This window comes from Pseudorca crassidens, chromosome 1 (assembly GCF_039906515.1).
Source record: "Pseudorca crassidens isolate mPseCra1 chromosome 1, mPseCra1.hap1, whole genome shotgun sequence".
NCBI classification, from domain to species: domain Eukaryota; kingdom Metazoa; phylum Chordata; class Mammalia; order Artiodactyla; family Delphinidae; genus Pseudorca; species Pseudorca crassidens.
Window position 1 is genome coordinate 106717598 of NC_090296.1, and position 23696 is coordinate 106741293.

The 23696-nt window shown below is 39.8% G+C and overlaps 1 protein-coding gene across 1 annotated transcript in view; it reads right to left on the minus strand.

Annotated features, from left to right (window-relative positions):
- The window catches only part of ALDH1A2 (aldehyde dehydrogenase 1 family member A2), a 96414-nt gene extending 74996 nt beyond the window's left edge, over window positions 1-21418 (minus strand). The window contains exon 1 of the mRNA XM_067748219.1: window positions 20492-21418. Within this exon, the coding sequence (XP_067604320.1) occupies window positions 20492-20608 (117 nt within the window). The 5' untranslated portion in view covers window positions 20609-21418. The remainder of the gene's footprint in view (window positions 1-20491) is intronic.
- Window positions 21419-23696: the final 2278 nt, after the last annotated feature.

A 23696-nucleotide genomic window follows, 5' to 3' on the forward strand; every position in this document is an offset into this window, starting at 1 on the left:
AAAGGCAGTAGAAAGAACATAATTAGGAAATTTACTGTAAAGTCAGAATTGAAAACCAAATGGATCAAGAGAATAATGATGAAAGTTAACATGTGAGTGCTTACTATGTTCCAGGCACTGTTCCAGACACTTTACATGTATTAACTCGTTTAATCCTCAAAATTACCACATGAGGTAGGCACTGTCATCATTTCCACGTCATAGGCGAGGAAGTGGAAGCTCAGCTATGTAAAGGAACTGGAGCATGGCAGTGGTCCTTCTTTGACCACTACCAATGATGTAGTTTGGCCATTTTATAGTTCATTATTTAGGCTGATTATGCCTGGGGGTTTATTTATAAGAGGATACCACTTTAACAGTTCTATTTTCTTCCACGGCGAAAGGAGGAGGAGGAGGTGAAGTGCTTGTGTTCCGGTCTTGGTTTCACACTAAATGTTCGGCAAGTCTCCCACCGTCCCTCTTTCATCTATAACAATACCAGACTTGGCAACTGAAGACAGGCTCATCGATGGCACCTGTGATACAAATCTTCCTTCCAGTCCCTTGACAGACATTGATAATTGATCATGACACTTTCCAGTTAAACTCTTGAATACTTCTCAACATGGCACGTTAGAAAGCTACTACCAATTGAATGGAAGATGGCATCTCTAAGGACTTCCTAGTTCTAATACTCTGCCTGTCTGAGGTACTGGGTATAGAACACATGTGACCACCAGTGGGCGCTCAATAAGAGAGTTTATCAGAGGTTCTGTGACACTGTAGATTTGTTTTGTTCCTTTTCTAAGTGCAGGTTGATGTTTCATAACTACTTGAATCATATTATCTCCATGCCCATAGCCTACTCCATCCTCCAGGTTCAAAAGTTACTGCCTCCTTTTCCAATTATGTCTTATACTTGAACATGCAACTAATGTGCTAGAAATATACCATTTGAAAAAAGTGAAATTTAGGTGGAAAAAAGTCCTAGAACAAACATGTTTAAACTTATGCAAAGTGATCACCAAGAACAACTGGAAACAGCTCACCTCCCCCCAAATTGGTTTTAGTTTCTTATTCTGAAACTATGCAGGATGCCAAGCTCATACTTTAACAGCTAAGCCTTATTAAAGTACTATTTTTAAATGCACTAATGAATGAATAACTTTTTTCTTGGTCTAAATATAGTAAAGGCTGCTTTAATCAAGAAGAGCTAGATTCAAAGAGCTGGAAAGGGCTTTAGATACAATCTATGCAGAAGTAAAGTGTTATATAAATAAACTTGTCAAAAGAAGTCCAATGACTTGCCCATGGTCATACAGCCCATTAGTGGCTGAATAGGGACTGGAACCCAATATCCTGATTCCCATCCCAGGGCTTTTTCTAAATTTAAATTTTGTTGATGTTTCTTTAGAAAGAAGATTTGATGGTCGACCAGGAAATATGAGCACCTCTTTCACAATGTCTCTTTAAAATTATTCAGCACAAGGAATTCTGTTTGAGTCCTTTTTTCCTTCAGCACAATCAAGATGGGTGACAGCAAAATACTTTTTCATTTTCTTTCTAGAAGGCAAAATGTGTTATGGAAACAGTAGTGATTTACATTCCTAGTGGATTCCACTCAGAGGTGAGGTCCTGGGACATTTTCTGCATTCTCCTCACATGCAGAAGCAAGAACTTCTGCCAGAGGACAGCAGCCACAATATTGTGATCCTCAGAGAGAAAATTATTTTCCTAGGCTTATTAAAGAAAAGTTTTGTGCTCTTACAACCACAGGGCTATATTTGAGGGTCCAGGAAGGGGACTTCAAAACCAATCCCTATCCTAACGACCTTCCACAGAAGGGTTGGTTTTGGATGCGCAGAAGAAAAAGGGAATGGCCAACCTTGCCTGATTTAGGAGCTGGTTACAAATTCACTGCATCAAAGTGCTTCCTTTTTCATATGTTCCTTTCTCTGAAGAATCTAGTTACCAAAACAGGCATCAAATGCCAGTCTTTATGAAACGATCACAGCTACCTGGCCCTCAGTTACCTCACCCAGCTAAGGGAATTAAAATTAAAATTCATAATGGCAGTTAATTAGGGACATGCCACACAGGCATTTGGAAAAAATCTGTAAGTACAATTTCCTTCTGTAATTACTTCATAGCATCCTAGAATTCTGAGAACCTGGTCAGGAAATGTCATCTATTTCCCCATCTCACAAATTTTATTCCCTTCCTGGTGGAATGCTTTTAAGAACTCTAACAAGGACAATACTCCACATGCCTTCTGCCAAACAGAAGTGTCCCTTCCCGAACCTGAAAGGAACAGACATCTCATAGCAGCCAAGAGAGGTGGCCTGAAGTATGAATGAAATATATGGTTGTGTCCCTGGCTTTAAACAGTAAAGATGATAAAGGCAGGCTTTTTGAAAGCCAATTCAAGATGACTAGGTTGGTTTATACAATTTTTTTCAAAACATACCACCAGGATAACAAAGTAACATGCAAGTCTGTTCTCCCCAAGACAACTAGAGAGACTGAAGTTGCTTAATTATTCAACAGTCATGGTAAGATGTCATGAGGGTCATGTCTATGTATGTAAAACGAAGTAGGAAATTCATTGAGCACTGAGGTGATTAATCTTGCATGTACTTCTTCATCTTCCTTATAGAACAAACTAGAATGGAAGTACTAGAGTTGAATCTCCATTTAAAATCAGTCTTCCTTTTACCACTTGTGTAAATCCTGAGCCATCTAAAATAGACTTTGAAACTCTTTGAGCTTTGTTTCCTTTTCTATAAAAGCAGAAATAAGGCCTGTTCCTTGCGGGGCTATTGTACAATTAGGTGAGATAAAATGTGAATGTGCGTAAGGCTTAGTTGGCTAAAACAGAAGTTTCTGCCTTTTCTAAGTTCCTTGAAGAAAGGTCTCCCGGCATCATTTGGATTCCCCCCACATTCTAACACAGCACTTAACATGCAGAGAGTTTTCAAAAGATTTAATAAATCATGTTACTGGGGAAAGAAGCGAAGGTGGGATAAGGAATTCAGACTGGCTGTCAACAGGAATTTGATTCTTCTAAAAATTGCTTTAATTTGTTTTATAAATCTCAGCAGTTACTTGGATAAAGATTCAAAACAGTGAAGCTTAGCCATGCAAGCCAAGCCACATCACTTGGCCACTTCTGCAGCAGGAAAACAGTCAAGGACAAATCAGGCTCACCACACTTCCAGCCCACAGCAAAGTGGCTGTGACAATACAGAGAGGCTGCCATGAATTTTCTAATTGGAGAATCTAAACCCCTGAGGAGTTCTCAAAGCAGCAGGCATTAATAGGAGTTAGGTGTAAATAACTTCCTATCCTCAATGAATCTTTGACATAAAGCTGCCATGTTTTATTTCAGTAATAAAATGTTTTGTTTTTTTAATAGTAAATGCTTCAAATGATTTGTATTAAATCCTGCAGTAGATTATGCCTTGGAGAGTTGAATTTTACTCGGCTTGCCGCTAAACTGCTTTTGGTTCATCAAAGGAGAGTACCAGACAGCAAATCAATAACCAGACTGATCTATTTATAGGAAAAAGTTCAATTACTTTTAATTAAGAAAGGAAAGAAGTAGTTTGAGGACTTGTCATACGTTAGTTATATCCTTTTACATGACTGTTCCATCGTTTCTGCTGATGTACTTTAAAGAGATTTACAGACAACAAAGTACAAACAGCACTATCATCTACCTATATAAAATTAAATTTCTACTGTTATAAAAAATTATATTGATGATCACCTCAGTATGCTACCTTGTAAAGCTGGTAGCCTTTAAATATTATAATCAAAGGCAATAAAGGTATTTTTAACTTTAATGAACAAAAATCCCCACCTTATTTTACTTCTAATTAAGAGACCACCTATATAAAATAAAACAAAGAAGCAAATGTCCAGATCACTTATGGGGTGAGAGGAGAAGCTTCCTATTGAAATATCTAAGGTAGTGAGAGCAACAGTGGTTCTGTTGCCTTCCATTCTGCGCTTTGCTTCACGCCAAAACATCTGGCTAAAAAGTGAAAAAACACCCAAATGGCATTGTATAGGAAAACACCTAGATGATTGATCGCATTTTTCGCTTTAAAGTCAATGTTTTGATATTATCGAGACGTGGCCTTTGTTCAATAGGTGTAATTGTTTCCTGGCAAAAAGCATGGTTTTACAAAGCCTGCTTTGACAAGGACTAGTTTATCAATCTTAATTTTAATCAATTAACAGTTTTAAATAATAGACTCAATATTGTATGCCTTGAATCCCACTCATCCTGAGTCTTAGGCTGAAAGGCAGGAGAAAGGAAAAGCCTTCAACAGAAAAGACTGCAAACTAGACTTTGAAAGTATGTAAAATAGCACAAAGTCAAAGAAATGAGAAACTAGAGGCAACATTTTAAAATAGCTTTAAAATATTAATCTAAATTGATTGTGCCAGAGTATTTTACAATAAATGCTGTATGCCCAACAAATTACACTAACATGCCATGATTACACAAATTGTGTTAACGCTGTAAACAGAAATAAGTTAGGATATTAGCAGTTAGGTAGCCAAGATCCACCCAGCTTCTCACATATCCATCTAACCTCAAGGTCTGTTTCTGAAAGTGAAAGGACACTGATGAGAGTACAGAGACAAAAGATCATTAGTCACGTCCCCCAGAGGACAGTTCAGTTTGGCCAGACTTCAGGGGACGAGGCTCCATCCAAATGAACTAGGAGGCGAAGTATGGGGGGTAGGGGGCTGCCTTCTTTCCCAGAATGAGGCAGCTAGGATTACTGAGATTAAAGGGCTCTGGGGGTAATTCCAAGAACCTGTGACACAGATTAGAGCAGACCTAGTGATTCAGGATCCCAAGGGTTACGGCAGGTATCTCTACCACAGACCTAAACTGTGTGACTTTCCCAGCCTCAGTCATATCACCAGGTTTGACTAGCACCTATGTTGAATATCATGGAGGTCTTTTTGGTCTTCTTAGGTGTCCTAAGATCAAATTCTGCCTCCCCATTGCTCTCAAACTATTTCTTTACGGATCAGATTTCTACATGTATAAAGATTACTAAATGGTGTGACTTAGGTGTGTCATTTAATCTTTCTGTGGCTCAATTTTCTCAACTCTAAAATAAGAAAATCACCTCATCCAGTGGTTGTAAGGATTAAAGTATTGGATTACTGAAAAGTCTGGTATAGTGTGCACTCAAACTCTTAATTGATTCTGATTCTGAATGTAAACCATCAATTCAAGGCAATTTATTAGTGCTCTTAAAAAGCTAGACACTCCTTGTTCTGTGTTTATTTGTTCCATTTATTCTTCTCTCTATTGCCAGTAAGACCCCTTTGCCAAACCACGAGAGACACACAGGGCAAAAGGATGGGAGAAGAAGGTAAAGATGGTGAAGGTCATCCCACACTCTGACTAAGTCTCTCAGAATTTCTGATTGTGACCCCTGCCTGATTCGGCCATGAAGACAGACTAATGCGGGTCGGTTCAAACACACTACTGTAGCCTGGCCCTGAGAGGGTCTGAGCAGTGGTGTGGGAAATACGCTTGGAGAAGAAGGAACTTCAGGAAGGACTTTAAGGCCCTCCTGTCAGTCTTGAGAAAGCAGAATGTGACTTGATTTCTTTTTGACTTCTGCTTGGAAACAAATGTTCCTTTGCCTATCTTTCCCAGGTTTAATTAGTCTTCTTGCTCAGAATTCAGCCTGTTCATTTGCAAATGGAAGACATCAGAAAGGCTAGTGAGTGTGGGTGTGGGCGTTGGTGGTGGGGAGGAGACTGAAGTGTTTATTTTCAAAGCCACAGGGGTCCCCATTTGAAAAAGCACCCAGCTTATCTCAATGTTTTTGTTTGTATGATTTTGAATTAAAAGGTTGGGGCAATTCATTTAGGAGATTAAGCTGTCTTACAATGGGCCTAGTTGCCCTATTTATTTACTAGTACTGATAGGGTTAAAAAAAAAAATCTTTCTACGACATGCCTTTTCATTATTCAAGTGCAATAATTTTAAAGGATTCCTTTGGTCTTTGATTTTATTGCCAATTAATTTTCCATTAAAATGATGTTTATTTGCTGGTCACAGATAAAAATCACAAACCATGTGTGTAACAGTTTAGGGTTGCCAGTTTTAGCAAGTAAGAATACAGGATGCCAGTTAAATATGAATTTCAGAAAAACAGCTAATTAAATTTCAGAATAAGTATGTCCTAAATCACTGGCAAATCATGGGGCATACTTATATTTAAAAAGTATTCATTATTCACCTAAAATTCAAGTTTAACCAGGCACCCTATGTTTTACCTGGCAACCCTACCAGGTTTTTGTGGATATTGTACACACTCCAAGGATGCCAAGGATGAAAACTGGGAGAAAGTCCATTTTATTACTATATTTAAACTTGCTTCCTGCAGATTTGAAGTACTTCATCAGTCAGAATAATAATTCCCAGTTAATAAACACATATACTGACACCTCAGGAAATCAAGTGAATTTTGACTACTGGATGAGACCCAGTTCTAACTACCGAAGCCCATTCCATTTATAGTAATTTTTTTCATTAAGAAAAAGTAAAACACAAAAGGGACAACTGATATCTTCAGTTGAATTAGAAGTTAATGTCATGAACTACTACATTTAAAGGCCAATATCATCTTTCATTGATGTTACAAAGCAAATATCCTGTGCAAAGAGGGGCTGAAACACCCCAGTGCATATCCTAAGGTTGAAGAGGCCTTTGAACCAATAAATGAGTGATTTCTCCACAGGAGACTAAACATTTCCTTGTGACAGTAAACAAACAACAAGCTGAATTTTATGTTGCACAACTATTTTCATGTATCTGTTGATATAAATAGTTAAAAGAACAGGGGGATTATTGAATTTTTTCTATCAATTAAAATTAAAATTTTTGTCCTTGACTTAAATGTTAGCAAATACTTTCAAACATAATTATACCTATTTTGTACTTAAATAATTAAATCCTTCCTCTTTGCTCTTGGCCATTACAAATATACAGAAAGGTCTACGTGATACCTTCCTTACCCCAGGAATTGGACTGTAATATTCGTAGTCATTCATTCCTAAAGCCCTGAGTTAATAAAATGTGATGAACTAATGAGCCTATTTAAGCATAGCGTATAGAGTCAATTTCATTACCTTAAAGTCACATCTAATATTTAGGAAGAAAGTGTTTTTTTGTAGACCTCAAATCACCTTAATTTTTCTTTTCCTTTCTTTCTTTCTTCTTTTTCTTTTGTTTTTTAATAGTTACCTTCCCAGAAAAGGGAAAAAAAGGAGACATCAAATGAAAAGCTCAAATTAACCTTCAAATATTTGGTTAAGAAATCCTTTTTTGCTATTTACATAAACCATAAGAAAATATCTTGCTAGGACGTGATTTTGAAGTAAACCTCATGTTGGGGGTAAGGCTTGCTAAGAAATGCCACTGAAAGCTGCCACTTGACCCGGAATTCCTCTACAAGAAAAACTAGCCATAACTACATGTGAGACTTATAAGAGAAACTGCCGGAATGTCAACTTCATTTGCAGCAGCCCCATATGGCCTGATCACTCTCCTTGGCATGATAAATCACTGGCAGAATCCTTACCTTCCTACGTTTGATCTCTGCTCAGCAAGATGTGGTTTTGATGTGAAGAACTCCAGATCTCTTGGGTCAGAGACAAATAGCAGTGGCACTGACCTGCAAAGTGCTAAGTCTCTATTAGACTCAAGTGAAAAGCCGTAGCTTCTGACAAGTTCCCTCTCCACAGAGTTTACCCGACCCACCGTGGTTTTCATGAGCTTAGGTTGACAAAGAAGCTGCCAAAATGGTTTGGAGGAAAAGTGCCAACAAACCTTTTCTTTCTACCACTATCACCAAGTATTAAAATCAATGTTCCCTAAGACTTAAAGGAGGAATTCTCTTGGGAGTCACTGCTCTAATTTCTAGTACTCTAAGTGTTCAGCGAACACAAAAATTTTTATTTCCAGTGGGTCTTTATGACACTGCTAATCACTCATTTACATAAGGAGAATCATTAACAGAGATTTCTGTGGACTACTTTTTGGTAATTATAAGGACATCCTTGGGAAAATATTTTTAAAAAACACTGTTCTGAGTGAAAATTTTGGGTCCCAGAAAGACTGTAACTAGATATACAAACAAGTTTGGTATTGTCCTTCTGATCTCATGATCCCAGGTCGGGACCCAGGAAATTAAAGAGTTCTGCCGAGTCAGGGTGGGATAAAGAAATCTTACAACTCTTCTAATCCAGTCATTTTTATAAGTACTAGGTGGGTTAGTAAATAAGCAACTCGCTCTGTCCTATCACTTTATAAGTAATAAAAGTGACGTCTAAGGAATTTAAGTAAGTTACCCAATATCACAAAGCATTTTCACATCCTGAGAGCCTAGCGTACGAGGAAGTACTAAATAAGCAATCGAGTAATTTGTTCATTCACTAATTCAGTGACTATTTATCGTGTGCCTACATGTACAAGGAACTGGTAAATGAGCATACATCCCTGGCAGAGCTGGGACCAGAACACAGGTCTTCTAATGCACAGGCCACTGCCTTGTTCACTACTCTACAATGTACCCTGAGGGCTTCTATTTCAAAGGAAGGAGTAAGTGGGAGTGGAGGAAGGGAGTTCTCCTTGAGAGAGACAGAGAATATGCATGCGCTTTCTTTAAAGAGAGAAAGCTATTTATTTCAAAACACTTTACCCTGGAATTCACTTTCTAGTCCCAGCATTCTGTCTATTAGTAACTCTGCAAATGGATCAGACAATATTATTTTCTAGTATTCATCCATTTACTCATTTATCCAAACACAAAAATGTGCGGACCACACTTTGTGCCAAAGGTGCGATGATACCAGCTTTCATGAAAATTTGAATCCAGGAAGATAAGTAGCCCAGGCATTAAGCAATAATTGAATCCCTTGATGTGACATTATCAAAACACACAAGTTATTTAGCAGTAATAATAAAGACCTTAGATAAACCTAAAAAAACATATTTGAAAGATTTCTCACAAGACAGTTGGTTTGTTCAGAAGTCATTAGTGACTATAAAAATAACAGCAGAATCACTCCAAAAATTGTAAGACAAAAAATAATGTGAAATTTTAATTGGCTGTAATGATAAGGAGTTCTGAGAAAGCAAAAAGTGTGCTATCATGTTAACAGCTGCATTATTTCAATAGCCGTCCCACTACACCCTCACAATTAAAGACACTCATAAATAAGCCCTTCATTAGCTCTCTATAGAACTAAGTCACTGACTTTGCCAGTGTTCATAAAAGCAGAATGTTTGGTTTCTGTTTCAGCTAAATGTAGTTTACGTACTCATGTTTATACATACGTGACTATACTTAATGTTGAGCAATCATCTCTCTCCTTAATTTGGATCATCAGGAGTTCCAAAAATCACTCTGAAAAAAACTTCTTTTCTTTCTTTCTTCTCTTTTTCTCTGTTGGAATTCCTGGTAATGATACCAGAATGTGGGCAAACCTCATTAGTCTCCCTGCTGTTTACAAGACAGGATTTATGCTCAATGTGCTGAACACAATGACACACATCACTAAATGGCTACAACTACCACCCAGGCTTTAATCTGAGAAATTTTTCACTCGGTACAAATACCTATCAGCATGGAGAAACATGGAAGAGCAATTACAGCCAACACATGTAGTCTTTTAAGAGTACCCAATAAATACCCATTTGTGAAGGTTAATTTAATGCAACCTAGGCTGTTATCTGGAATAGTATATGTCACCAATTCAATCCATTAAGTAATTACTAAATTCTCAAGAGGGCTCACAGAAGTCAAATGTGGTTATTCCAGGTTCATTGCTTCTGGTCTCCCTAGGGACCATTCGGGCCAACAGCTGGAAGAGCTGACTACAAAGGTTCCCAGGCACAGCTAAGCACTTTATGAAAACAGGTAAATGAGTCTAACCAAGGAATGAGGGTCATCAAGGGCCTGTCTGAGAGAAATACTTAGGGAAGGGGAAGAGAAGCACAAGTGCGTAAAAATTTTAAAGGAGATGGGAAAGGTGAGAAGAAGGGATGTTTGACTGGGAAGTAGAGGAGGAAGAGCAATGTGTTCTCTCTAAAAGTGAAGACAGAAATCTGGAGATTATAAAATCTGGCTTAAAGGCAATAACCTGACAGTAGTTTCTTTAGACAGGATTTTTGAGCCATTTACAATGAAACATTAATTGTGCATCCCAATCACCACCACGCTCTGTCACTTTAACTCTGTTAAAGTTTGGTTATTGCCTGAACTCCTGCGGACCACTGTTTCTCTATTCTGCATCCCCGCTGAGGTTACCTGTAATAGATGGACCTAACAGTAGTTAAGCCTTAGTGAGAAACGGTTGCTCATAAAGGCAAGATAGAACATATCCACCCAACTCTTTCTGGCAAGTGCCTCTCCCACACAATTTATAGTCAAATAACACAAAATGATGGCCTATGGGGAGAGAGGAAGATTTGAAAGACTATGAAATATATTCGCTTTCAACAGTCTCATTAATCCTCACTCCCAAGTGAATCTGAATAACCATACCAAAGAAAAGCACTTTTTGACTGAAAAAACAAACAAGCAGGTGTTATTAAGGGCCATGTGTGACTACCCAACCAGTGAGAATCCAAAAATACAGTTCTTTCCCATAGCCTAAAGAATCACACCTACCCAGGTGATTCATACCTAAAGTGTTGATTATATCAACTTTTTTTTTTTGTTTGAACACACACTCTCATCTTTATGTCAGGCTGAAATTGTTGCTAATGATAGCTACAATACCAACTGGACTTAAGGTTGGGATTTGTAGTCAGAGAACTGGGTTTGGGATTATCCTGCAAAACATTTAGCAGAGCTTTAGGCTAATAATCCAAAATGTTTTGTCTTTGTTGTGGTTTTTGTGCTTGTTCTTATTGTTATGAGGAGAGAAGGAAAAGGATTATTTGAGTCTTGGAATTGTCACCTATAGCTACTGATCCTGGAAAAATTAATTAACTTTAATATGCTTGATTGTATCACTTATAAAATGGGGATATTAATATAATATTCACATAATAGGACTGCCACAATTATTAAAAGCAATCATATGTGAAAAGTACTTTGGAAACCATAGCATTAATAATGAAAGGATAATATATTAATTAATAAAGTATTAATAAAAAGATAATTCACTGCTATTAGTAGCTATTAATGATAAAATATAACAAGTATTCATTCAACAAATATGCCCTAAGCATTTACACTGTAAGACACTGAACTAGATGCTTCCAAAATACTAACATGAATGAAAGTTTATAATCTAGTACAGTTTAGGAGTAGAAGGTTACGCAGAAAAATATAATACAAGGCAAAAATTGCACATTTTAGTAGTAGTGCAAACAAGTAACAAGGGCTTTCAGAGAATATGTTCATCTGTTAGGTATTACATAAGTAACATCCACAGAAGGGCTAGATTCAGTTTTAAGGTTGGAGAATTTCATTCTTCGGTAGGTTCTTTAGAATTAGAGGCACACATGCACATATCAAATAACTTACGAAATCCAAATACGAAGGTGAATGTATAACATCAGCTTTGAGTTTAAAACACAATAAGTTCAAATATTAACAAAAAACAAAGTAATGCTATTTTCAAGCCTGGTGCTAAGGAATAATTTAAATTCTCTAAACTAACAGGATGAAGTATAGTACTGAATTAGTTAGCCAAGATATAAATGGTACCATTTATATTAAAAGGTTTAGCATGCGAGACAATAACATATATCATTGCTAACACATATATATGGAATCTAAGGAAAAAAAAAAAGGTCATGAAGAACCTAGGGGTAAGATGGGAATAAAGACACAGACCTACTAGAGCATGGACTTGAGGATATGGGGAGGGGGAAGGGTAAGCTGTGACAAAGCAAGAGAGTGGCATGGACATATATACACTACCAAATGTAAGGTAGATAGCTAGTGGGAAGCAGCCGCATAGCACAGGGAGATCAGCTCGGTGCTTTGTGACCACCTAGAGGGGTGGGATGGGGGGTGGGAAGGAGACGCAAGAGGGAAGAGATATGGGAACATATGTATATGTATGACTAATTCACTTTGTTATAAAGTGGAAACTAGCACACCATTGTAAAGCAATTATACTCCAATAAAGATGTTAAAAAAGAAACACATAGAAACTCGAAAAAAAACAAAAACAAAAAACTGAGTAATATAGCATATTTAGTATTGTTTTAAAAGAGTGTTTTATTTCTGGAATAATAATATTGATAGTTGCACTAGTAGTAATAATAATAACTTATTGAGGCATTACCGTCTGGTACTTTTCTAAGTGCTTTCCATGTATTAAATCATTTAATCTTCACAACACCTTCCTTATCTCACAGATAGTAAACGTGAGGCACACTTTTGCTCGCCCACGGTTACACAGTTAGGCAAGTGACAGAGTCAATGTTGAAGTCCAGGCTGCCTGGCTGCTGGACTCATTATTTTGCCAGGAAATATGTGATTATTAAGTACAAATTGTTTAAATGGTTATTTTATTTATTAATGGGATCCAGCAGAATAACCTCCGTGGACAATATAAGAAAGCATGAATTAATTCAATAAATATTTACTAAGTAAAAATAAATAAATAACATATATCATTTATGAATGCATATACATGTATGAATACGTACACCAATGGGAAAGATAAATGCCAAATACCTCTGAGAAAGGAAGGAGAGAAGAGAGGGGAACTGGAGAAGTTCATAGGGGAAGTGACAGTGTATTTCTTTAAAAAGATTAGAAGCAAATAGGGCAAACAGTTAAGAACAAACAAATCTGGGTATATGTATGCATGCTTGTTATATTGTCTATACTCTGCTGTATGATTGAAATATTTGATTTCGTCTCAAGTATGTCTAACAATACAATGTGCTGTTGCTGTGCTGAGGCTGAAACATCTCTTTACCTTCTGAATCATCATGGTGCTTTAAGTGCATTCATGTCAAGAATTTAGCATCTTCTATCATGCACCATAGTTATCTGTGTGTATGTTCTCATCCCACACCCAAATAGGAATCCTCTCCAGCCTCTTCAGGACAGGGTACACATCTATGTATCTTTTTGTGCCAGACAGTGATTAACAATGCTTTGTACACAAGAGGCTCTAATAAACATCAGATGAAGAAACAAGCAAATAAATTCAGGGGAGCAAAAGGGTAGCTCTGACTGAAGTTAAAGATAAAAATAACCCTGAGATAATACAATTAGATAACCTTCCCTGTGAAAATCAAGTTATATTGGTATGCTGGTTATCAGACTCTAAAATATAGATAAGGCAGAATTCACTGGTTTCATGTTCAACCAATCAGTCTCATACTATTTCCTAATTTCCTCCCAAAAAGGATTCAGTGAGAGAGTCCAATTTTCACACCTGGGGAAATAAGACTTTAAGTTATCCTCTGCAGATCTGTAGAGACATTTCATCATTTTGTCTTCCCAGGGAAGGTCTTCTTATTTCCCCTCTTCCTTCACCCTACACCCTCCATCATTACACACACCTCAATCCATATATTTGGTGTGTGTCAATGGTGGGGGTTGGAGGAGGAGGGAAATAGGTGATTTCTGCCTGTTAGTGGGTTTACTAAATTCACACTACTTTGGTAGATCCACTTACCTGGAGGTAGGCTCCATTCTTACTGAGGGAAGAACCATACATCTTATACCATTTTCTGACTCAGCTTAATCTCTTAGAAATCCCTAGAAATGACCCAGGGCAAAATATCCTAAGAGTCATTGGACTTGAAATCTGAAGACAGGCTAGACAAATTAAAATTATGTGTAAGAAAATATATAAAAATATAATCTTTAATTATTTTGAATTTCCCCCCGATAATCAATATTGGAAAGTGTTTTGGTACCCATGATATCCTAAATTCTGTCTAAATAAGGTGTTTCCAGTTTCAACTGGACAATAGGTTTTATCTTTCCAGAGATCTAGGGATAAAGAAACTGCTACTTTGGCTCTCCAAAGGTCAGATTGTGGTAAGGAAAGGAAATAGAGCAGGTATCTACTTCTGGAGGTAACAGAGCTGAACTGCAGTAAAAGGAAAGATTCCTTCTATAATAAAAATTAGAATGTTCACTCACAGACATTCTAATTTTTAACCACATTCTACAAAAGTCAATAAATCCCCATGTTTAGCCCCAGGGAAGTTTCGTTGAGAGCCCCGAAAAAGTCTAGATGGTGAAAGCACTCAATTATTATTCCAACTGGAATTTTCAAAGGCTGGAAGTGTTTTCAGATCATGTGACAAAACAGAGACTTACTGTAAATAAACTCATTAAGATTTTGAAGGGAAACAACTTACACATAACTCCATCATCTTACAAGCAGACAGACTAGCAATAGAGAAATGCCAGAGATAAGAAATTCCCAATTTGGGTTATCTCATATATCTGAAAGGTAAAATGGAATAAAGCTCAAAGACATGTCTGAAAAGGCAATTAAAAATTAACCAAGGTGACACTATGGCAATCATTTCTCTGCAATGGTTTGGTGTTTGAGGGGAAAGGACTGGCTTTGAAATTACCTGTCACAGCAAACAAAGAAATTAAAGAAACGCTAGGAGAACTTTCAAAATAGTCACTACGTGCGTGCTTTTACTTTTTGGAGGGTGAAGTGCCCCCAGATTGGGCACTGAAAGACTCTTCAATTTTCAATTTCATAAACTAAGATACCTTCCCATTTCCAAAAGGTATCTTCTGAAAATGTCCTCCTGTGCTGCCATACTTCCCAGATTTTTGCACCAATGACTTGGCAAGATCTTTCTTCAAACTACTTAAAATACCAGAAATGACTCTTTGCCATCTGACATTTAGGCCCAGCCAATTGGGTATACTGAGGCAAATGGATGCACAATTTTGGCACAAGTGTCAGACATCTAATTTGATTATTAAAATACTGGCTGGGAAATTGTTTTAGTAACTTTTTAGTAAAGAGAAGTCCTTGGTAGGGAAACCTCCAAGGGATCGCATTTGAAGAAAATCCAGTGTAAACATATAAGGATTCCACAGCTACCCAGAATATTAAACTCTTATACTTAATTAAAATGGTAAACAATGGCCTGTTTCAGAAAACTTTATGGGTCATACATTTCTGATCTTTCTTAAAATGGGCATCCATTAATTTGAAACAAAAGATGTATTCATCACTTCCTAAAAATGAAATGGATCTAGCCCTTAGCTGATTATCATTATATGCCACTTACTTTCACACACCTGCTCGCCTAGTCCTGACAATAACCATCATGTAAGGTAGGTACTACTATTACCTTCGATTTTGACAGATGTAGAAACTGATACTCAGTGAAGAAACTCCCTGAGAAGAGACACTGTCCATACCTTACTTACTATTGCATCTCCAGAATCTGGCACCATACCTGGCATTGTGTGGTGAATAAATGTTACCTGCACACACAGCTAATAAGTACAAATCTGACCAAGATTTGAACAAAGGCCTATTTTTATTCAGAGCCTTTCTTTTTTCTAAGTAAGTCAAGGGCTTATAAACTTTTTCTGAAATGTGGGTCATACAGTCCTGTTGTAACTACCTGACTCTGCCACTGTAGTAACAGCTACAGACAATATGTAAGTGAATTGGTGTGGCTGTGTTACAATAAAGCTTTATTTACAAAATCAAAGAGACAGTCTGTAGTTTGCTGACTCCTACAAGCTGTCACTAAGATAACTAAAAAGATAAAAATAGACATTAGTATTTGTATTTTATTATCCAACTGAGAAAGACTGGAGACAGAACTATGTTGATATTTGAGATGTTTTTGTTTTGGTCATGGTTTGATCATCACGCTAATCATCGTCTAATGCAACAGAGAACTTGTGCATGCCTGGCTTCTCTTAAGCCAGGCTGCAAGGAAATCAGACCTCACAGAACACGCACCTCAGAGAATCTTCTACTCTTACATAGAGAAACTATAATTCCTCATTTTATAGAAATAAAGGACAAAAGCACCTCAGCAAATGATGATTCCATATGATTCCTGCCTGTATAGTAGAAGGCATCAGGCAGGACCCCCGAAAAGTTATCTAATTCAAATCCTACAATGAAGTTGTTTAGCTTTCCTGGGTTAAATGGAGATGATACAAACATCAAAAAGCTGTCCAATTATGAAAAAGTATAGTTTTGAAAACCTGAGGTTCCCATTAAACGTGAAATTTGATTAACAACTAATGATCAAGCAGACAATCTTGATTAGAGCTTTGGAAGTAACCAAACCTGTACCATCTTTTAAGAAATAATCCCTGGTATAGGCAAGAATCTTGCCTCAGATCTATAAACCGCCCCCCACTAACTCATAGAAATAGCAAATATAGTAATTTAAAGCCAGGGAATCAGAAGTCACAAAACGTAGCTCCTTCTTAAAAGAAGTAGACCAGTTCATATTCTCTCCATGTTTGCAACAGAAACAATATACAAAAATAAAGATTTAAAACTCTTTCTCTCTCAAAAAAAAGTATGTGACTGTTAGGAAAAGCAAAGTGTATGGTGAGGAAAGCTCTTATCAATTTTTTATAAGTCAAGGCCAAGGTCTTCCTTATCAATTATTCTTACTTCTTCCTACTCTGTCTCCTTCAAAAGGTTTTGCAAGGATCAAATAAGATACATATGAAAGTGCTAGGTAAGCCATTAGGTCCCATACACAATGTAAGTGGCATTATAAGTATTATCATTATTGTTATTATTACATTGATCAACTGAATTACTGCCATACTGGTAACCAAATTTTGGCATTCCATCTTTCTAAAAAGACCTTAAGCTCCTAGGAGGCCCATGCTTCCTCAGCCCAACCAGCTTAACGAAAAGCGCTGTTGTTAGGAAGATGCCACTTAAAAATCCTTCGAACTGAACTGAAATTGATCCCAGAAAACAGTAGGTGTTCAATAAAAGGTTGTTAAATGAATAAATAAAAGAATAAATAGTAGTTACCCAATGCACATTAGCTCTAATTTTCAGTTAATTGCCTTTTATTTTTTTCTCTTCTAGTTTAGTGGGTCAGCTCTCCATAACCCCCTTCTTCCCTATGTCTTAGCTCCTCACAGTATCAAATGCTAGAGGAAAACAAAACCCTTTATGTTAGTGTTAGTTATGGGCATAAACTAACAGAGAGATCAACAGAGTGATCAACAGAGAGACAGCACAATGCATGTGTGTATAGTGGGTGGGGGGAGGAGGGACTAGTAGAGTCAGAAAAGATGATAGAGACAATAGAGAAGGTAGGGGTGGGATAAAGTCGGTAGTTTTCAAAGATCTTCTGGGAATCTGGAAGAGATCTCCCCTGTAGTTAGGGGCAGTCAGCAAAGAGCAAGCCTTGATTTTATAATATGTGTACTCCTATAATATATTCAGATATACAAAAATTTAAAAACCAGACTGATAAAATAGGAACAACTCAGAAAATCTTTAATTCATAAAAGCACAGCTAAAAACAATAACACTCCTATGCTAGCTGTTAAGCAGTCTCCTTAGGATACAAGGAGGAGAGTGCACATTCTCCCGGCCCCAAAGTGGTCCCCTGGCTACTTGATGTTGGTGGAGTTATCAGTCTTTCTTGACTAAGGCAGTCTGCAGTTTTTTGTTTTGTTTTGTTTAAACATATTACTTAAAAAAAGAATCATTTTTAAAACTTGGGGTCTAGCTTGCTGTATTAGGAAAATAAAAATAGATATATTCCAAAAAATGATATTGCTGTTGATGATCAGTTCTAAATGGGTGTTGGAACTTCAGAGAGGAAGGCTTATTTGAAAAACTAAATGTAATTGCCCGAGAGTCAATACAAAACCACGAGTTCAGCCCTTTCAGCGTTCTTTGGGATTGAACTTTAATTTTGGAGCATTTCCATGGACGGACAATAGCAGTAACTTTTATTTCTTATGATCTCCCCTATTCCCCTTTTATAAAAAATGTAAAATACTTTTAGAAGAAGAAAGAAAATGGTGAAAAAATACAGAAAAATACAACATCACAAGTGCAAAGTTTTCTGAATGCATGCTACTTGAAATACTCAAAGTATCACCACTTACATAAAAGTAGTGACTTTATACTGGTCCTCAAGTCATATTTTAAAGTTCTGTCATTATATATCCTTCACTAAAGAGTTTTTATTTAACAAGACAAAAATTATTAAGGATCCATCTATATTTGTCTTGTACCATTTTCTGACACAAATACTGTATTTCTTTCCTACATGTTATTCAACAATCATGCTAGCATAATAATGTTTTAGCTATTACCCTTTTTAAAATTCCTAATGAATGTGGTATCACTGCTCTAAAGGACTGTGCACTGTACCTTCTTCACTCTTCTGCTTAAACTCACTAATATAATTTCATGATCATAAGTGAATTTTTTTAACTCTCCATTAATCTTACTTTCCTTTTAAGTAAAAAAAAAATCATTACCCATTACCCTCAGCTACCAAAAAAGCAGCTTCTGCTCTTCATGTTAAAGATGCTGCTTGCCCATGCCGCTTGTCTCAGAAAATTCAGAAGTCTCACTAAAGAGCTGAGGAGGAAAGCTGCTGGGAATGTTCGCAGATACCTGATTTTACAAGGTTTTGTGAAAAGAGCTTGCCTTTAGATTAGTAATACTCAGTGTTTATGAGGGTTGTTTGCCAAGCCTAAAATAAGGTGCCTCCTCCCCACAAATTAAAGAATCAAGTTACAATCCATTATTTCATTTTTGATTGTTTTTCTTTGTAATAAGTGGGAAAGTGGATACTGGATAAAAGTCTCCCCTGAGCTAAAAGACTCCACATTAAAGGCTTCAATTAGCTATAAATCAGTTGTCTTTCCTACTGGGGGAGAACAAGAGAAAAAAAGAGAGCGAGGGTTGTCAGAGTAAAAGAGAACTGGAAGAGTTTCAAAATTAAATTCCTAGATACCTAAAACTCCTTTCAGGGGCTGTGAGGAAAATCCAATCCAAAGTAAGACTAAAATCAAACCCTCCCAAATCTGAAGTCCTCTCTCCAGCATAGCTCTTGCCTCCTAAGACCTTTAAAGAGAGCCTGAAGAGGTTAGGGACTCTCATAAAACAAAACTCTTTTGCTGCATGCTTTCCCTGCTTGTTCCTAAACCCGGAGAATTGCCACACATTGGCACCATTGTTATGCAAACAATGCCTAAATGGTTGTAACCATTAACGACCTCTCCTTAAAATGGCTTTCAAGAATTTGTCACACCATCTAAAAAGCTAACAGGTACATTAAATCCATCTAAGTTGGCATTCAAAACACAAGTCACCCTGATTTTTATCCTAAAACTTAGCAGGTAAAATTTCAATATTCTGATGGATTTTTTATAAATTTCACTTTCAACCCTTAAGCCAAAACCAAACTATTTACTTCTGGACAAAATTTAGTTTATCTCGTAATAAGCATGATGGAAAACAACTTTAACCGTGTGTGTGCAGTATGTGTTTAAGTTGATTGGGTGATGTCTGTAGTAGAAATCAACTAAAAGGAATAGAAAATCAAACAGGACAACTGTAAAAGGAACTCCAAGAAACATTATTTTAAATCGCATCTATTTCTCTCTCTCTCCCACCCCAATGCCATAACATAACCGCACCCCCCCACCGTGTGTGTAATCAATGCATTTTTTTCCATGTCGAATTTGTGGGAAGTAAATTCTATTTACATTAAGGTAGCGAACTCATTTCCTTTTTATGTTGTGGTGCAACAAAAAATTCCTGCTTGGTCAACCCGAGATGTCAGAGTTCATCATAAAAAATTTTTTTTTTCAGTTCAAAAGCGAACCCGTTAATTTGCACGAATTTAAAGACTTCTCAAGTTTTCCAGGAAAACTGTCACTGCCTACAGAATTCGAATGAAATGCTGACATCGGATCTACTGTACTCAGCAGCCAGGTTTCCATGAAATCTGCAAAGGCGGCCAGAGTGCTGCGTGCCGGACGATCCTACGCGAAAGCCACTCGCGGCGCACCGTGCGGACTGCCGAGGACCCGAGCGCGGCCAGCAGCCCTGCGGGCCCCTGAAGGTGGACGGCCAAGAAGAGACGGCCAGGCTGCGTAGCCGACCTGGCAGGGAACCCTTCTTACCCCTTTGAGGAGTGGAAGCGGTGCCGACGCCTTCCCCGCAGCAGTCGGGACGCTGAGAATCCGACCAGAAGGCAGCGGCAAATGCGGTTTGGGAAGGAGCCGTTGACGGCGACCCTCAGCGCCGCGCGGCAGGCTGGGGCGAGTCCCCGACGCGTCCCAGTATCCCAGCAGGACTTCAGAAACCCCAACGCCGAGGATGGGGTGTTGTCCCTCTGCTGCGCGGGGACGACACACTGGCCCGGGAAACCCGGGCCCCAGACCCCGTCACGCCACCCTCTCCCCCTAACAGACCATGGAGAGGAAGGAAGGTTCTAGAAAGTCTCCGTGGACGGCAGGCCCTCTCGGCGCCTTACCTTGGTGTACTTGATCTCGAGGTTGGGCGTGGGCGACGGCAGGAGGTGCAGGGACGCCATGAGGGCGGCGGGGTCGGCCTTCACCTCGCCGGGCATCTCGATCTTACTGGAAGTCATGAAGGCGGGCCGAGGTCTCGCTCGCCCGCGGCGTGGTTTGTGCGGGATGTGCGCTCGGTCCGCGAGCCAGGGGCGCGCTCGCCTGTATATAGGCAGGTGTCAAGCTGGGGCTCTTCTTATTGGACGTGAGGGCCGAGGCGCGGGGGGCTGGTCCATCCTACCTAGGACGCCCCGGCTCAGCCCCGATTTACATAAAGCCCGCCGCCGGAGCAGCGCGGCTCGGACGCTTGGGGCCCACGGTCAAGTGCGCCTGCCGTAGCCCTGTCCCCCCTGGCCGCAGGGACCGGCCCACGCCCACGCGGCCGCCGCAGTCCTCGACGGCGGGAGCGCAAACGTGCGCCGCGGCCGCGCGGGTCTCAGCTGGGTGGACTGGCCTCGCTCCGGCCGGGGCAGTGTCAGCGGAAAGCACACCTTGGTGGATATGGGGCGCGGGTCCCGGAAGCAGAGCGGGGGCTGGCGGGGGACCCGAGCGGCCCGGTGCGGACGCGGCCCCGAGAGCGGGTCGCGGTGTCGGCGGGAGAAGCCTGGGGCGCTGAGGGGGCCCGGCAGAGGATGGGGCGAGCGACGCTGCAGCGGACGCGGAGATCCCCTACCGCCCGGCGCCCGCGGAAGCCCGTCTCCCCTTTTCTCCCGGGGACCCGCGGGACACCCTCCGCTCTCCTTCCCCGGGCATGTGCGCCCGGCCCTCCGCAGCGACCCCAGTCCCCGCGCACACGCACTTCCCGAAACGCGGGCTGAAGCGCGCAGTGGCCACAGGGTAGGGTACGAGTAGTGATGGGCGCGAGTCTCTCGCCCCACACTCAAAATGAGTATCCCCGCGAGCCTGTCGACGCCGCGCGGCCCTCGCCAGGACTCTCCTGCCCAGCTGCTGCCCTCTGCTGGCCGGGACCACCCCGGGCGGTTTGGGCTGCGCTGGGAGGATGGAGCCTTGGCCCTGGTACGCTCTGGGGAATTGCAAGTTGCACTGACCCCTCTGGTCTTTCTCGCATCCCTCTTTCCAGCCCGTACTCTCCTCGCCCCCAAACACATAAGGATACACCAGTTTTGCTTTTCTGTTGTTCTTCACGCTAACAGCTATCATCCCGCCAGACACTGGGCTTCTCACTTAATTGCCCCTTTGGGGTTGAGCTCCCATACCTATACCCCCCCTAATTTAAGCGTTTCTGTGGCTCTAACAGGTCTTCTAGTTTGTGGGACGCTAGAGGTCAGTATGTAGGTCTACGTCAAGAACAGACACCCCATGTCAGAATGGGCTTTGGGCTCCATGCGCTAAATCTGGGGTCCAGATAAAAAGACCCTTATAGGTCGCTTCCCTTCCTAACTCTCAATGTAAGCCTGGCGGAGGCCTACTGATTCTTTGGATGTTAAGTGTCAGCCAGAAAAGATCCTGCCTTAGATACTTTCAGTAACTAAAACTGCCCTATGCTCATTGCTTGGATACTAAACAACAGTAGAAATAGACCTCAATATTTCATTTTAGTATTAAGTCTAAAGAAATAACTTCCAGCCTCTCAGAACCCAGAGTTATCTACACAAGGTTACCAGAGTGAATTGGGTTTTTGTTTTGTTTTGGTTTGGTTTTTCTTGAGAAACTAGGAACCTTAGCTTAGGCAGTTACAAGATTTCAATTCACAGGGGATCTCTATGGCCAAAAATTATGCCTTAATATGTTCATGAAATAGATGAAAACCTTACAGGGTTAGAGATACAACTGAGAGATAAAAAGTAAGGTTAGGTGAGGAGAGGGAGAAGTCTATAGCAAGGGAAATCAGTGATGCTTGTGGAACAATTCTACAAACATGCTTGCACCTTCTAATGCAAGGCAAGGTGCTAGAGACTTGTTTACCAACAAGATGGACAGCCCTGGACGTTAGTGAGCTTAAGCCCTTCCCCATGGAGAGGGAGATCACTGACTATGAGAGGCTGTGGGGAAAAGTTACAAAAGAGCATCAACAACATGATCTGGGTGCCCCATCAAGGAAGAGGCCAGCTCTCTGGGGACGCTGATCTTTGAGCTAGGCCTTAAAAGGTCAGGCTTCAACAAGGGAGAGAAGGACAGTATAGGAAGAAGAGTCCACAAAAGCAAAGGTGCAGAGATGTGAGAATGCTTTTTACAGGACATCAGTGGTGCTGGGGGAGCAGCAGATGAGGCTGGCAAGGCAGATGACTCAAGGTTGTAAGGGCCTTTATTCTTGAGGCACTGAGAAGGACAAGTCATCAAAAGATTCTGAGGAAGAGAAAAGGAAAACCTGTATAAATTAAACTGATAAATGAATATTGTCAAGAAAGACTATCACAGGGACTTCCCTGGTGGCGCAGTGGTTAAGAATCCGCCTGCCAATGCAGGGGACGTGAGTTCGAGCCCTGGTATGGGAAGATCCCACATGGCACAGAGCAACTAAGCTTGTGTAGCACAACTACTGAGCCTGTGTGCCACAACTACTGAAGCCCGTGCGCCTAGAGCCCTTGCTCCACAGCAAGAGAAGCCACCGCAATGAGAAGGCCACGCACTGCAGCAAAGAGTAACCCCCATTCACCACAACTAGAGAAAGCCTGTGCACAGCAACGAAGACCCAACGCAGTCATAAATAAATAAATTTATAGAATAAAGTTTAAAAAAAACTAAAAAAAAAAAAGAAAGACTATCACAAACCAGAAACCATTGATTTATATTCTCCACAAAGTATATGACAGGGTGTGTTCACCCTTGACCTAACTCTGGTGTGCTAACTCCAGTTCCATCACCATGGCTGGAAGGAATAGGATGATAGAATTATTAGCGTTTTTTACACAGTGAGGAAGAATAATAAGAGATTCCCTTCTTGTTCAGGCAAGAAAGTGAGGATCTTTTGGCTTCTTCTCCTAAACATATCCAAAACATTTCTTCTCCTAAACATTTCCATTTCTGCTGACTACTTCAACCATAAATGAATGTAACTTTCCTAAGCTCTCTGATTGAGGGACATTTTCTCTTCCTGATCTTAAGTTTTGTTTCACTTTTCCCCATCTTTTACTATAAGCTTTTCTGTTCATAGATTTCTAAGATTTTTTTTCTTTGCATGATCATTCTCTTTTCCCCCTATCTTCA